Source organism: Gopherus evgoodei, chromosome 1, assembly GCF_007399415.2.
Source record: "Gopherus evgoodei ecotype Sinaloan lineage chromosome 1, rGopEvg1_v1.p, whole genome shotgun sequence".
Lineage (NCBI taxonomy): Eukaryota > Metazoa > Chordata > Testudines > Testudinidae > Gopherus > Gopherus evgoodei.
Genome location: NC_044322.1, coordinates 273,386,280 through 273,401,355, shown reverse-complemented (window position 1 = coordinate 273,401,355; position 15,076 = coordinate 273,386,280). Strand labels below are relative to the sequence as shown.

Here is a 15,076-nt window from a genome sequence, read left to right as displayed (position 1 = left end):
TGAGAAGTCTGAAGGAATGTCTAGTATAGTGAATGCTTACGGGAAGAGGGTAGGTTTAGAAGAGAAAATAAAAAAAGAGCAAGTAAAAAACCACTTAGAAAAGTTAGATGCCTGCAAGTCACCAGGGCCTGATGAAATGCATCCTAGAATACTCAAGGAGTTAATAGAAGAGGTATCTGAGCCTCTAGCTATTATCTTTGGGAAATCATGGGAGATGGGGGAGATTCCAGAAGACTGGAAGGGGGCAAATATAGTGCCCATCTATAAAAAGGGAAATAAAAACAACCCAGGAAACTACAGACCAGTTAGTTTAACTTCTGTGCCAGGGAAGATAATGGAGCAGATAATTAAAGAAATCATCTGCAAACACTTGGAAGGTGGTAAGGTGATAGGGAATAGCCAGCATGGATTTGTAAAGAACAAATCGTGTCAAACTAATCTGATAGCGTTCTTTGATAGGATAACGAGCCTTGTGGATAAGGGAGAAGCGGTGGATGTGATATACCTAGACTTTAGCAAGGCATTTGATACAGTCTCGCATGATATTCTCATAGATAAACTAGGAAAGTACAATTTAGATGGGGCTACTATAAGGTGGGTGCATAACTGGCTGGATAACCGTACTCAGAGAGTAGTTGTTAATGGCTCCCAATCCTGCTGGAAAGGTATAACAAGTGGGGTTCTGCAGGGGTCTGTTTTGGGACCGGTTCTGTTCAATATCTTCATCAATGATTTAGATGTTGGCATAGAAAGTAAGCTTATTAAGTTTGCGGACGATACCAAACTGGGAGGGATTGCAACTGCTTTGGAGGACAGGGTCAAAATTCAAAACGATCTGGACAAATTGGAGAAATGGTCTGAGGTAAACAGGATGAAGTTCAATAAAGATAAATGCAAAGTGCTCCACCTAGGAAAGAACAATCAGTTTCACACATACAGAATGGGAAGAGACTGTCTAGGAAGGAATATGGCAGAAAGAGATCTAGGGGTCATAGTAGACCACAAGCTTAATATGAGTCAACAGTGTGATACTGTTGCAAAAAAAGCAAACGTGATTCTGGGATGCATTAACAGGTGTGTTGTAAACAAGACACGAGAAGTCATTCTTCTGCTTTACTCTGTGCTTGTCAGGCCTCAGCTGGAGTACTGTGTCCAGTTCTGGGCACCGCATTTCAAGGAAGATGTGGAGACATTGGAGAGGGTCCAGAGAAGAGCAACAAGAATGATTAAAGGTCTTGAGAACATGACCTAGGAAGGAAGGCTGAAGGAATTGGGTTTGTTTAGTTTGGAAAAGAGAAGACTGAGAGGGGACATGATAGCAACTTTCAGGTATCTAAAAGGGTGTCATCAGGAGGGAGAAAACTTGTTCACCTTAGCCTCCAATGATAGAACAAGAAGCAATGGGCTTAAACTGCAGCAAGGGAGATTTAGGTTGGACATTAGGAAAAAGTTCCTAACTGTCAGGGTAGTTAAACACTGGAATAGATTGCCTAGGGAAGTTATGGAAGCTCCATCTCTGGAGATATTTAAGAGTAGGTTAGATAAATGTCTATTAGGGATGGTCTAGACAGTATTTGGTCCTGCCATGAGGGTAGGGGACTGGACTCGATGACCTCTCGAGGTCAGTTCCAGTCCTGGAGTCTATGAGTCTTTCAAGAGAGCAGGGGAGGGGAGGAGTGAGGAGAATCATTTCTTTTATTAACTTGGTGCTGCATCTTTTAGCACATTTTCATTTCTTCAGCAAATAAAAGAACCTCTCTCTTCTCACTCCAACCCCAACTAGCAGCCTCTGGTTATTAATGCTTCTGTCTGCCTTGAACCTTTGGAACAAGTCTGTCTTGGATTTGCCCTCCCAACTGAATCTGACAGGAACCCTAAATATTCTCTGATCTCTTCTGCTTCACCTGTAATTCGCCTAGTGCTGGCAATGAGCTGAGCTGTCTGCCTTTGTCAGGATCAAAACAGGCATCCAAGCCATATGATGTCAGACTATGTTACCCACCGCAACCACCCTGCCTCTCCTATGAGCACTCAACAGAGGACCGGGAGAGGTATGACCTGCAAGTCTGTCCACACTGTCTTCTTTAGCCCATGACATTATCATGGAGCCTTCTGTGCCTTTGTTTCCAAGCATACACAAATACTACTCCCTATTATGAGCTGTTATAGTTAAAGCTCAGGCAGTGACCCAAGCCTAGCATGAAACAAAGCTGCTAACTATATACAAGATTCAAGCTACCTCTGCATGGACCTGCAGGCAGTGCAGTCAAGCAACAACGGCTGCAGAAAGACAGACTGCAGTTTTTTACCTTGGGCATCAAGGAGGGGTGACTGACTGCCTCTGCAAGGGCACTAGAGTGTCAGGTGTCTTCAGATTATCATCTCATTACAAATCCATTGTGATAACACATTTATATATTGCTTTACATCTTCAAATTGCTCTGTAAACTAACTGATTCATATCAGTGATACTATAAGCAAAAGAGCAGGATGCCTGGGTGGTAAGTGAATAGGAGAGCTCCAGGGGAAATCCAGCAGGATGTGGTAGCAGGATTTAGCCCTTTTCCACCTTCTAAACTCTTCACAAACATGAATGAATGAATCCACTCAGCAGTCTTGAGAGGCAGGTAGAGACCATTAAACCCATTTTACTGATGAAGAACTGAGGCACAGACAGGTTAAATGACTTACTGAAAGTCAGAGGGAATCCATGGGAGAGTGAAAATTACACCTAATGGCTCTCAATCCCCTCAGCAGTCTATGCCTCTCTGCTGGTGCTGACAAACAACTAGGATCCCTTGTCTCTGGGTCAGTAGTGAGACAACGACTAAGCACTGTACTGAGGTTCTGTGCTGCAGATAGTGAGGAAGGGGACTGGAAAACATTCACTTCTCATCTCAATTGTAGATTAGTGTTGCTGTATGCTGTTAAATATCTTTTGTATTTCATCCTAAAGGTAGCTGCATTTTAATAGTGAGAAAATGACTTATAGTTTGAATATAGCAATGGCATGTTATGACAGTTTTAGTAAGGCATACAATAATTCACATGTTTAGGTAGTTCAAAATGGCATCCTCCAGGTGGCATGACCTCACACCTGGGTTGAGATCACGCTGTGCAAAGGATGCCATTTTGTTCTACAAATGCCTTGTGACATTACATCCTCACAAATGCCATCCTTCATGAGGACTGGACAGTCACCCTGAGCGTTGTCAGATGGAAAACATACACAAACATACACAAAACATACTCAAGCATGCAGGCAAAGCAAGCCTTGTATACACAGACAGCATGCCACTGGTGTGTAACTCCTTCCCTCTCCTGTCTAAAACCCCAATCGTTTTTTAAAATTCTTATTTCATTCTAGGAGCATTAGTCTGTGTTTGTTTCCCCTTCTGTAAAATAGAGCTAATATTCATCCTCCCAGCCCAGTTCATAAGGTAGTTGTGATTAGTTAACATCTGTATAAACAGCAGTCATCTTTATTAAACTGCTTTGTAGTACCTGGATAGAAAGCACCTATAGAACTGCCAAGTATTATTTATTATTATGAACATCCAACCTGCGTCACCATTATGTATGACTAATGCCAGTGGTGTCCCAATACCACATTAATTCAGAGATGGCAACTGGTGGCCATGGGGGTCACATCTGGCTGGCCAGGTCATTTTATTTGGCCCGTCACAGCCTCACTCGGGGCAGGTGCCCCAGTGTCACCCAGGAAAGGTGCAGGGCACAGAGGGGGAACACCTCACCTGCACCCAGACACAGACATCACCTGGCACAGGAACCACTGCTGGGGGGTGAGCTGGCAGAACCTGACCCCAGCATCACGTGCCCCGACTCACCCCTGGGTGAATGAGCCAGGCTGCTGGCATCAGGGGCGAGGAGAATCCTAGCGAGGCGGGGCCAGCAGCTTACATTGCCCCCGCCGAACGCCCTGGGCCAGGGGACTGACAGGCCCTGCGCAGGTCCCAAAGCGGGGCTGTTGGGCCAACCTCCCCCGTCTCTCTAACGCGCTGCTGGGACCCAGGCACGTGCAGCCCGCCGCAAGCCGCACGCGCATTACCACGGCCCCGGCTTACCCCCAGCGAGGCTGCGCTGCGCACGCAACACGAGGGAAGGGGGAGTGACGCACGCGCCGAACAGTCACGCGCCGGGAGACCTAAGTAACGTAACGGAAGAACTTCACTCTTTTCCCCCCACCCCTCCCGCCCGTGAAGGCGCACATGCGCAGTAGCGTGCGGTGATCTCGCTCCGCCTACGCTGCGTGCGTTGGGCGGTCCGACGGGTGATGACGCAGCACGTGGTGGCAGTTTTTGAAAGCCTGGCGCGGCAGAGGCCGCCCGCTACTCTGCAGAGATGTCGCTGGTGAAGCCCTTCGATAAACTCCCGACGCTCAACGCGGCCACCATCTTGGTAGGTCTGTGAGGAATCCGCGTCGCGTCCCGTACCGTCCCGTCCCCTGCCCGGGACCAACAGCCCCGCTACCGCCGCTTCCCTCCGGTTAACCGTTTGCTTCGGCCAATCGGTGCCCGTCGAGGTCTTTGGCCACGCCCTTTGTCCTGATTGGTGCTCTGATTTTAATATGCAAACAAGTCGTCCTGCCTCCCCAGGGGCCTGTGCTGATAGGCGGGGAGGCTTGTTTGCCCCGCCCCTCAGAGTGACTGTGGGCAGGGCTTGTGCCCTCCCCTGGCTAAGCAGGATCATGTCTGGTCAGTACCTGCAGAGGGGACCCAGTTGGAGCTGGGGCTGATGGTGTGACTGGGCCATGCGTGCTCTGTGGATGGCTACGTGAGCCCCAGCCTGGCCGTGGGGGAGGAGGCTCTACTGAGGACACTTCCTCTGCTGGGCTGCAACACTGACACCCTGGTTGCCTCTGTTCTCCTTAACCTGTGCTAGGTGTTCCCCTAGTGCCAGGGGCTTGAGAGTCCTGCACAGCTGGACACATGTGCCTGGGGTCTGACGGGCGCAGGCCCAAAATGTCGGGGCAGGTGCCTGCAACCTCTCCCCACAGATGTGCCTTTGCTGTTAACCGGCTGCCCCATCATGCCACAGAGGTGGCTGCCTGTGTGTGAACCATCTTCCCTGAGCCTTGTTGTTCATAACATGCCCTGGGACCTCTCAAAGTGAAGGGCACTAGCTAGTGACTTCCCTCCATCTTTTGGTTGCATCTCTTACAAGCCATTTTCCCTTCCTGAGCAGTTGGTGGGCACGGATGAAAGTCAGCAGCAGCAGCTAGCAGAGGCAATTCTTAAGGAGAAAAAAACCTTCAAGATAAATATGTAAGTGATGGGAAAGGGTGGAACAAAAATCTTCCCAATTCAATTCTGAAATTATTCTTTGCCAAGGTTTATTTGTGTCTTTTTTTCTTCTATACTCTATCTCAAATTGAGATCTGGTCAGATAGGCTTGTGGAAGTAGTTTTGGTTATGACAGATTAAGTTAAAACTGAGGCTCTGCAGGAAATGGATAGCGATTCAGTACGGCTGCATCTGCACTTGTCAAATGCAGACCTGAAACTCACTTACAGGTGCAATCTCCACGGTGGTAGCAATGGAATCAAGTGTAGTCCAAGGATAGAATTTACTTTTCTGAACCCCAGAGCACAATATTGCATCAATATGGTTGTGCAACTGCAAGCTACAACTTCTCAGTAGAATTTAGGTATATGTACAAGAGACAAGTTGCATTTTCTTCAGGAAATAGCAGTCCACACCTGATTAAAGGGGGAGAATATTTGTTTTCATTTGTTTACTGTGCATTACTTAGCCCTCTGTGGAATGGTCTACCTGCAGCTGGGGACATGCCTCCTGGTGTGGGCACAGATTTGCACTATCTCTGCTCAAGCTAACCCACTAAAAATAGCAATGTGGCAACCGCCACCTGGATCTGAGCTTCGGTGCCTAACCTGAGCCATAACCTGTGCTGCGACAGCCACACTGCTATTTTTAGTGTGCTAGCATGAGTCTGTCTGCCCTCCCTGATACCAGCTGCAGTGTAGACATACCTCATATAGCCCGGGTGCTTGGAGATGAGTGCTGGGTGCAGTATAAGCATCTAAATAGATATATTTTATTTTTTTTGTCTGTGTGGATCTTCCATTCAAAAATGGAAACTCTCTGAAATCAATAGGGGGAGTCAGGCAGGTGTGCCTCACACTACTTTAAACTGATGAGATTTCAAGTTTCCTTGTAAAATGTCCACCAGTTGCAGTTCTTGTCCTACACACACCCTTTTATGTATATGTTATTCCTCCTCGCGTTATTGATTTGCATTTGGAATTTTAACTCCAGCTTATATGATATCTTCTGTCTGGGAATTCCCTTTGTTGCTCATGTATTGACTTTGGCAATTATATCTACAAGAGGAAATGCATTAACTTGGATTTTTGGGAGAAGGGTATATTTCTCTTGCTGCTGCAGCACTAGTGATTCTAGAGCAGTATAATTGTCCACCAGAACTGAGAAACTTCCAAAATCCATAACATTGTTTGGACCATTCAAGGCCATTGGCAAGTGCGTTGCCTGATCTATTGATTGTAGGTGAATTACATTACCACAGTTAGCACTCTGGAATTTGGTAGGTTCTTGTCCCAAAATTAGGCCAAGTATTATCAGAATTGCTGTTCAGCTGGGAGCTCAAATGTGCTCAGCAATAACAACACTCACACTTAAGAAAAACCTTCTGTATTTGTAATAATTTTATTAACACAATCAGCAAACTCACAAACACTCCAACCAAGCAAGGTAGGTAGATATAATACAGAATGAGTGGAGCATGCCTATACTTATGCCTTCCCTTGCAGAACAACCTGAAATGTTAGGTATCGTCTTCCTCCTCACTATCATCACCATCATCAATGGGCATCACCCTGTCATTTCCCCAGGCATACAGACAATGGTACAGCCAGGTTACATGGCATTCTTGTGGTCAGACATCTGCTGATGTCTCTAGCTTAAAATATCCCAAGCTGATATAAACTAACATCTTGTGGTTACCTGTCAGCAGTTCAGTCACTACCACATTCTGTCTTGTGATATCTTATGATCTATGGTTGGTCTTTGTTAGCTACTTATGCTTAAACTTTTGTGGGCCATATGCCCTAATTAGTTTAGCTAAGCTATTGGCCTACAAGCATCAAGACCTGTAAGACCACTGCATTACTGCCTTAACTTTATGCCTTTGCCTCACCTAGCAAATACCTATAAGCTGTAAGTGTTACAAAGGTACAAGATTTGCCAGATATCATCACCTGTGCTGGGGACCTCCAAACCATTCTGATTGGAATTCAGCCATGGAGACCTTCCAAAATATGTAGCTCCACTTCCTAAACATGATAAAAGGCACTAGATCTGTCCCTGAACTTTTCCATGAATATGTCATCCTAAGTTTTTAAGCCAAATCATTTTTGACAAATGGTGTTACAAACAAAAGTATTTTCCAGAGAGAGTTTTCACCCCTAAAATTTAAACTCTCATATCTCAGAAATGACTTCCAAATTTTTTCAAAATCTGGCCAAAAAGATTCTCACTTAGCCACACATAAAACACACTCTGTTGGAAGCTGAAAAGATCACTTTTTGAGTGTTGCAGGGGTGGTTATTATTAAATATACCATAGAGAGCTGGTTAGAAGCTTTAATTGGGAAGATGCTACGCTCTCTCTCTGATACATAGATAAAAAAATACTGTCTCTCCTAACTGACATAACCTCAAGGTACTTTACAGTAGGGGTTCTCAAACTGGGGGTTGGGACCTCTCAGCGGGATCACAAGGTTCTTACATGGGGGGTCGCGAACTGTCATCCTCCACCCCAAACCCAGCTTTGCCTCCAGCATTTATAATGGTTTTAATTTATAAAGAGGGGTCTCACTCAGAGGCTTTCTATGTGAAAGGCGTCACCAGTACAAAAGTTTGAGAACCACTGCTTTACAGGATAGTCAAGTGCTACTGCATTAGACTCTGATGTAGAATGCAAAGCGCTGTTTACTGATATTATCCTACACACATGCAGTGTTGCCAAGGAAGTAAAGTGCTGCATTCAACTGTAGTTAGATGAGAAATTTTAGGCCCCTAAAATGTAATTATTGTAATGGAAAGACAAACTGTATTATACTGTTCTCTTAGGTGTGCTGTGTGTAAGATATCTTCTTTAAACGGACCAAAACCATAGCTGACAGAGCATCAAAGGATCTTATGATGAACACATTTGGTATGTAGTTTGCTCAGAAGTAAACACTGTAGCCAGACCATATCTGGTACGAGATCATGACAGCTACTTGATTTGAAGTTGATCAAAGAGACCAGGGCTACCACCCTTCTTCTGACAATTAAAAAAGGAAAATCAAAAAACAACCCTGCCATCACTAACGACTGTGAGGAGTTGGAACCTCTGGTCTACATCTCATCTGAAAGATGGACCTCTAACAGCACACAAGCCGTGGCTACACTGGCACTTTACAGCGCTGCAACTTTCGCGCTCCGGGGTGTGAAAAACACACCCCTGAGCGCTGCAAGATACAGCGCTGTAAAGCCTCAGTGTAAACAGTGCCGCAGCACTGGGAGCGCGGCTCCCAGCGCTGCAAGCTACACCCGTAGAGGATGTGGAGTACGTGCAGCGCTGGGAGAGCTCTCTCCCAGCGTTGGCGCTGCGACCACACTTGAAACTTCAAAGCGCTGCCACGGTAGCGCTTTGAAGTGCAAGTGTAGCCATACCCACAGTTCCTGATACCTTGCTAGGGCTTTTATAGGGAAGAGTATAGTACAAATCCTTGGAGAAAACTATTGTCATACGGGTGGCCTCATTAAGCAACTTCAAGGGAACAAAGTTTATGCTATCAAATGCCAATTGTGACTGTTAATGACTGTGAATAGGCTTATGGGGGACACCAGGAGTGCCATTTAACCAAGCAATGAGTCTCACCAAGTGCTTATAGTCATTGAAATACCTGTCCCTAAATTAGGGTGACCAGATGAGAGGGAGAAAATATCGGGACACATCGGGTGGGAGTCTGCTGGCGGAGCTAAAAAAAATAAGACGAGTGCTGCTGGCGGAGCGAAATATCTGGACAAATTGCATCCCGACCAAAGATCGGTCGGGACAAACACCTAATATCAGGATGGTTCCGATTTTATCGGGACATCTGGTCACCCTACACTAAATCTGCTCCTGCTAACCATTCTACCTAAGTAAGTGGCTGGCAAAATGGATTCTGCTTTAACACTCTCTTCAATTTGGGTAAACTTGCAAACTTATTTTGTCTTTCAGCCACGTGGCGACCTCCCTCCCTTTACCTGCTGAGAGAGATCACATCCGGCCCCGGATTGATCTGATTGCCTTTATGATTAACATGCAAAGCAAACACAGGTAAATGCAGAAGGGGTTGGAACAGCGGAGGGAGAACTTGAGGAAGGAGTTAGTTGTTAGTTTAACCTGAGGTAAACTGATCTAGCACCTGCATCATTGTGATGGTTAGAAGCCCACGGAGCCATTGGCTTTCAAACATTGGACTTGCTGTAGTGGAACAGATCAATAATTCCTCCAGTAGTTATCCTGCCTATGGCAATGAATAAATAATGTGAAACCTGCTTTCCTATAACACACCTAATTGTGCAGTGCTCTGTCATAGCAAGGAGGGTGGAATTTCTTTCTGGTCGCGCTATTAATTTGGTTATGCAGAGTCAGGTGCACGAAATCTGAAAATTTACTATCTGTAAAATGGAAACAGCATACAAGTTGGTGGTGAGTGTTATGGTGTTCTGATAGCTGGCCTACCCTAGGTAGTCTCAGTTAACAGTCAGATCTGAGTCAATGGTATGTACAGGTACTCTTTATGATGGCATTGCTAAACTAGGTCCCTCTGTGGGATTGGAGCTCCATCAGTCAGCAGGGCTAACATGATCTTTGATCTTTGTCTATCTTATCCCTTACCTCTCTCAGCTGTACCACTGCACCTGAGTGTTGATACAAAGAGAAATCCAATCCTATTTTTATTTTTATAATCAGGATAAAACCTTATTGCTGGGAAAGGTAAGAGTGTTGCCAAAGCCACTTCATTTGTGACCTTTTGATTCTGGACTTGAACAGATCTTCAAAAGTAACTAGTCACACTGGACAGCCATCCAGATGAAAGTCATTATAAAATACAAGGACTGGGATTTTCAAAGAAGACTAAAGGAGTTAGGTGCACAGTGAGATTTGGATGCCTAACTTCCTTAGGCTCCTCTAAAGATCTCCACCAAGATATTTATTCATTTGAACAGTATCCTGTTACTCTTGAGTTTTGTTCTCCTTTCTGTCTATTGCATGGCTTCTCTAGCGCCCATCTTTAGTATCTAAACACAAAGGGGAGAGACTTTCAAAGGCATATATGGCAGCTACACCCAAGTCCTTCTGACTTTCAGTAGGAGGTGGATGTCCATCTGCCATTTGTGCCTTCGAAAGTCTCTCCTTTTGTGCTGCTCTGGCTTCCTGCTGTGCTGGTGACGGTACTAGCATTAGCCTAACCTCTGGTTTAACTGGATTATATGATGTGTTTTTTCTTTCCTTTTCCGTCAGTCTTAGGAATGTTGAAGCTTCACTATCACACATGGATGCCAACTTCTTTCTCGGGAAAGTGTGTTTCCTCATCACAGGTGGTATGTACGGCCAAGTATCCGCCTTTTTCTTTCTTCTCCTCCTTCCAGTATTTCATCCCTTCTTCTTCTACTCCTTAGAACACCTGGAATGGCTTCACCTTAAACAAAACAAGCCAACAGCTTGTCACTGAAGCTTTTCTTCAAATGTTGCTGAATCTCATCTCTTTCCCAGCTCAGAACATGTTTTTGACCTCACTTGGTCCTTCCCTTCATTTCCTCCAATCAGGCATCTCTCTTTTCTGCCCTTGCCCCCATGGATATGAATTGTAAGATTGATTTGTATGGAACTGCAAAGTGTGTTCCCGTGGACTTTTCTTAATAGTAATCTCAATGCCATTCTGTTTGACCTGTTCATTACTGCCTGAATGAGCTTTGCTATTATGAGGACTATGCTGTGTGCTAGATTTGGATCATTTGTGGAACTAAACATTCCTCAGTGCTCTTCTCCACTGGGGATGGGCTGTGGAATATTGCAAAACTTTCCCTAATGCCTTCCTGTTTTCTCTCTGAAGTTGGTAGGATGAATCACTGCAGTGTAGAGATGAATGCTGTCCGGAAACTGGGAAACCTCTACAGCAGCCCTGTCCTATTCTGTGAGCTGGATGTAAGGATGTTTAATTTTGTGACTGGTGGGGTGGTGCAGAGAGGGGCAGGAGATGGGGGTCAGAAAATCCTCCTACTCACTAACAATATTTGGTACGTCAGCAATAAATCATGATGAGGTGTGATTAAACCGAATACCAGTGTATATTGCTTGTATATTTTGATTGCAAAAACCAAATCCTCGCAGACGCTCAAAGTGCAGGTAGTGGAGTCAATGTGCTTCTAGAAACTTATTCTTGCTTTCATTTAAATAACCTCTGTTTAGATTCAGAGGGGTAGCCGTGTTCGTCTGGATCTGTAAAAGCAGCAAAGAATCCTGTGGCACCTTATAGACTAACAGATGTTTTGGAGCATGAGCTTTCGTGGGTGAATACCCACTTCGTTGGATACATGCATCCGACGAAGTGGGTATTCATCCTCGAAAGCTCATGCTCCAAAACATCTGTTAGTCTATAAGGTGCCACAGGATTCTTTGCTGCTTCTATTTAGATACAATCCCTGCCCTATAGAGTTGACCAGCTAAACCAACAAAAGATTGGAGGAAAGTGAATAGGGAAGTGTTATTTACTCCTTCACATAACACAAGAACCCAAGGTCACCCAATGAAATTAATAGGCAGCAGGTTTAAAACAAACAAAAGGAAGTACTTATTCACACACCACACAGTCAACCTGTGGAACTCGTTGCCAGGGGATGATGTGAAGGCCAAAATTATAACGGGCTTCAAAAAAGAACTAGATAAGTTCATGGAGGATAGGTCACTCAATGGCTATTAGCCAAGATGGTCAGGAGTGCATCCCTATGCTCTGAGTTGTCTCTAGCCTTTTACTGCCAGAATCTGGGAGTGGACGACAGGGGATGGGTCACAGATAATTGCCTTGTTCTGTTTATTCCCAATGAAGCACCTGGCAGACTGCTGTCTGAAGACAGGATACAGGGCTAGATGGACCCTTAATCTGACCCACTATGGCCATTCATATGTAAGGGATAAGTGAAGTGATCAGAAACCCAAATCTTGATAGCTACGAGGTTGATAGTAACTAGCTGACTTCTTTGTCACCTGGATTTTCCCCCTGAGACATGCAGCCCCAATACACCAGTTCCCTGAAACATTCTGTCACCTTGCTGTGAAACCATGAGCTGCTATCTCTGTTATGCAATTGCCTTGTAGCTCACACATCCAAAACACTTCCGGTTTCCCAAGCTCTATAGAGTAAGGCACAGCACCTTCTAGAGGGGCACATACTTCATCCCTGCAGTCAGACGTGTACTTGGAGAGTGGGGGAATTTATCGGCTAGTGCTGTTTGAAGGGCTGTGGGAAGAGAGCTTGCATAATGGAAATGGCTTGCTGCTCCCTTGCACATAGTTGGTCATCCTGAATCTAGTGACTGCCTCCCCTACCTTCCCTCATCAACCCTGTGGCTCTGCTGCCCCTTTTCACTCCTTCCTCCCTTCCCCTCTCCCCAATCTCATACCAGTGGGTTTGGGTCCCAGTACTTCTTCAAAGGGGCTTTCAACCTTTGTGACTCTGCCCCCTTCTTCCCAATGGCCCTAGATAAGTAGGTGAGCAGGTTTGGGAACCTCCGTGTCTAGTTGATCTGGGTCCCAGTTAACTTTGGCTCCTTCTTGCATCTCAGCACCAACTAGATTTTCTTTTCCATCCCTTTATTTTTAAGTAACTTGTGGGTTTTGTTTTTCTCCCTCTGCTTCCAGTCTGAAGGAATCAGAGCTGCCACAGCTCAGCGGCTGCTCCGGATGTTGCAGATCTGCGCTGGTCACATGCCGGGGGTTTCTGCCCTCTTCTTCAGTTCTTTGATGAAAAGCTCCATTGATGAGTAACCTTGATGTAAATCCATTGCCATTCTTCCTGTCCACACTCTTCGATCCTGTTTCAAACTGCAGAAATAGACGGAAGTGGGAATTTTGTTGAGACGCTTTTTCTGTTGATTTGTAATGAGGCCAGCTCGTCCCATGCTGCTGCTTGCTTTTGTTACCTTTACAGGAAAGGCTTGGTTCCTGTTTGATGGGTGGTGGCTGGAGCCATGCTAATGAATCTCCTTTCGCTCCTAGGTCCCAGTTTGAATTAACCCTGTTTTGTTAGTGACCAAGAGCTGTGTAGCCTTCTGAGAGCTGCATAGGAAGTGGGAGAGGGCCAGAGTCCTTAGGTCAGTGTGTATCCTAGCAGGTAGGCACAGCAGTTATGGAGAGAAGTATCAGAAGGCTGCTGCCTGCTCTCTGCCTAGTACCAATGGACTGTTTCACCAGGGAGAAAATAGTAAAGCATTAGGAAGAGTTTTGCAGTATTCAGATTGAAATAGAGCACTTCTCACTAATGCAAAAAATTCACTTACCCATAAAGCCCCTTGAAGGAAGGAAGCCAGTTTAGCAGCCACTATCTATACAGCAGTTGGCAGTAATGACCTAGCAGTTGGGGGATATGCGAAGAAAAATTGCCTAGCCTTTCTAATCCCTAAATATCTAAACAGAGAGGGAGGAGGGGCTTAAAGGAGACAGCCCAGCAATTTGATGTTTTTTTCTTTCTTTGAAAAAATGGTCATCTTTTGTTATACAGCCCCTGCAAACTGCCTGGCAGATAAACCCCCCACCTGACTAATGAGCCTGATAGTCCTATTCAGTGCTGTGTCACTGTAAGTCAAAAAGTCTCCACAAGATAGAGAGACTATCAGAGCGTGAGAGGAGCTGGGGGAGTGTTGATAGTCTAGGTGTGTGTATGGGGGCATGGATTTACTCAGTGCAGTGGTGGAAGGATGTCTATTACACAGAAAAGTGCAGAAGTCACTCTTCAGTGAGTTTTATTATTAGTTCTAAAAGTAAAGATCCACAAAATGGTTCCTCTCTAACAAAGTTTGATTTCAAAGGGCCTAACTTTCAGAATTGCTGAGTGCCTCTGCAAATCAGGCCCTTAATCCGCATTCCTGCAGCTTCTCTGGATCTTGTGCCATCTCTGCTCTTTCTTCATGGGTGGAAAGGTGTACTGTGGCTAGTCTGGCTATAAACATGCTGCATAATGTATTTTTTTTACTGACTGGACATGCCTATACATTTGCACTGTGCCTATAAACCCCAAAATCAGACTATACTTGTCAAGACACAAATAGTAGTATTGGGAATATACCATTAATCTGATACCATGTGCTGGAATATTAAGTTAATAAAATGTGTCCTATCTAAAAACTAGTCCAGACCCTCTCTAGTCTCTGGTAACGTTCACTCATACATAGTGTGGGTGCTCTGGGAAAACAGTAGGTAGTTTTTATCAGTGGTGTAGCTACGCTGGTGCTGCCAACAGTGTAAACTGAGTGCGGGAGTTCTTACCAGCTTGTTTAGCTTCTGTTGTAGTAACTTGAGATGGGTTGCAATTATCACTTCAATCCACAAGATGGTGCTAAGACCTCATCACTGGAATAAACCCCCTCATGAACATCTGAACAGCTTTCCTGAACACATGGTCTAGACCAGGGGTCAGCAACCTTTCAGAAGTGCTGTGCCGAGTCTTTATTCATTCACTCTAATTTAAGGTTTTGCGTGCCAGTAATACATTTTAATGTTCTTAGAGGGTCTCTTTCTACAAGTCTATAATATATAACTAAACTATTGTTGTATGTAAAGTAAATAAGGTTTTTAAAATGTTTAAGAAGTCTAGACTCTTCCATACTGAATAGGAAATCTTTTTCTAGAATAAAAAAAACTCTTAAAAGAAGTCCCTTAAGTTAAACCAGGGTGTGTGGGGGGGTGATCCCTTACACTGAACTAATGAATACAGAGTCCCAGCCCCAAATGCAATGCAGGTTCAATCAGCTCTGGGTGTTGGC

The 15,076-nt window shown here is 45.0% G+C and overlaps 1 protein-coding gene across 1 annotated transcript; it reads left to right on the top strand.

Moving 5' to 3' along the window:
* Window positions 1–4,121: 4,121 nt before the first annotated feature.
* CENPM (centromere protein M) lies at window positions 4,122–14,640 on the top strand. Its single transcript, XM_030547601.1, has 6 exons — window positions 4,122–4,419; window positions 5,206–5,285; window positions 9,270–9,368; window positions 10,560–10,639; window positions 11,152–11,243; window positions 12,957–14,640. Exons 1-6 carry the CDS (start codon window positions 4,363–4,365, stop codon window positions 13,080–13,082), a joined length of 534 nt encoding a protein of 177 aa, XP_030403461.1. The 5' UTR covers window positions 4,122–4,362; the 3' UTR covers window positions 13,083–14,640.
* The last annotated feature ends 436 nt before the right edge of the window (window positions 14,641–15,076 follow it).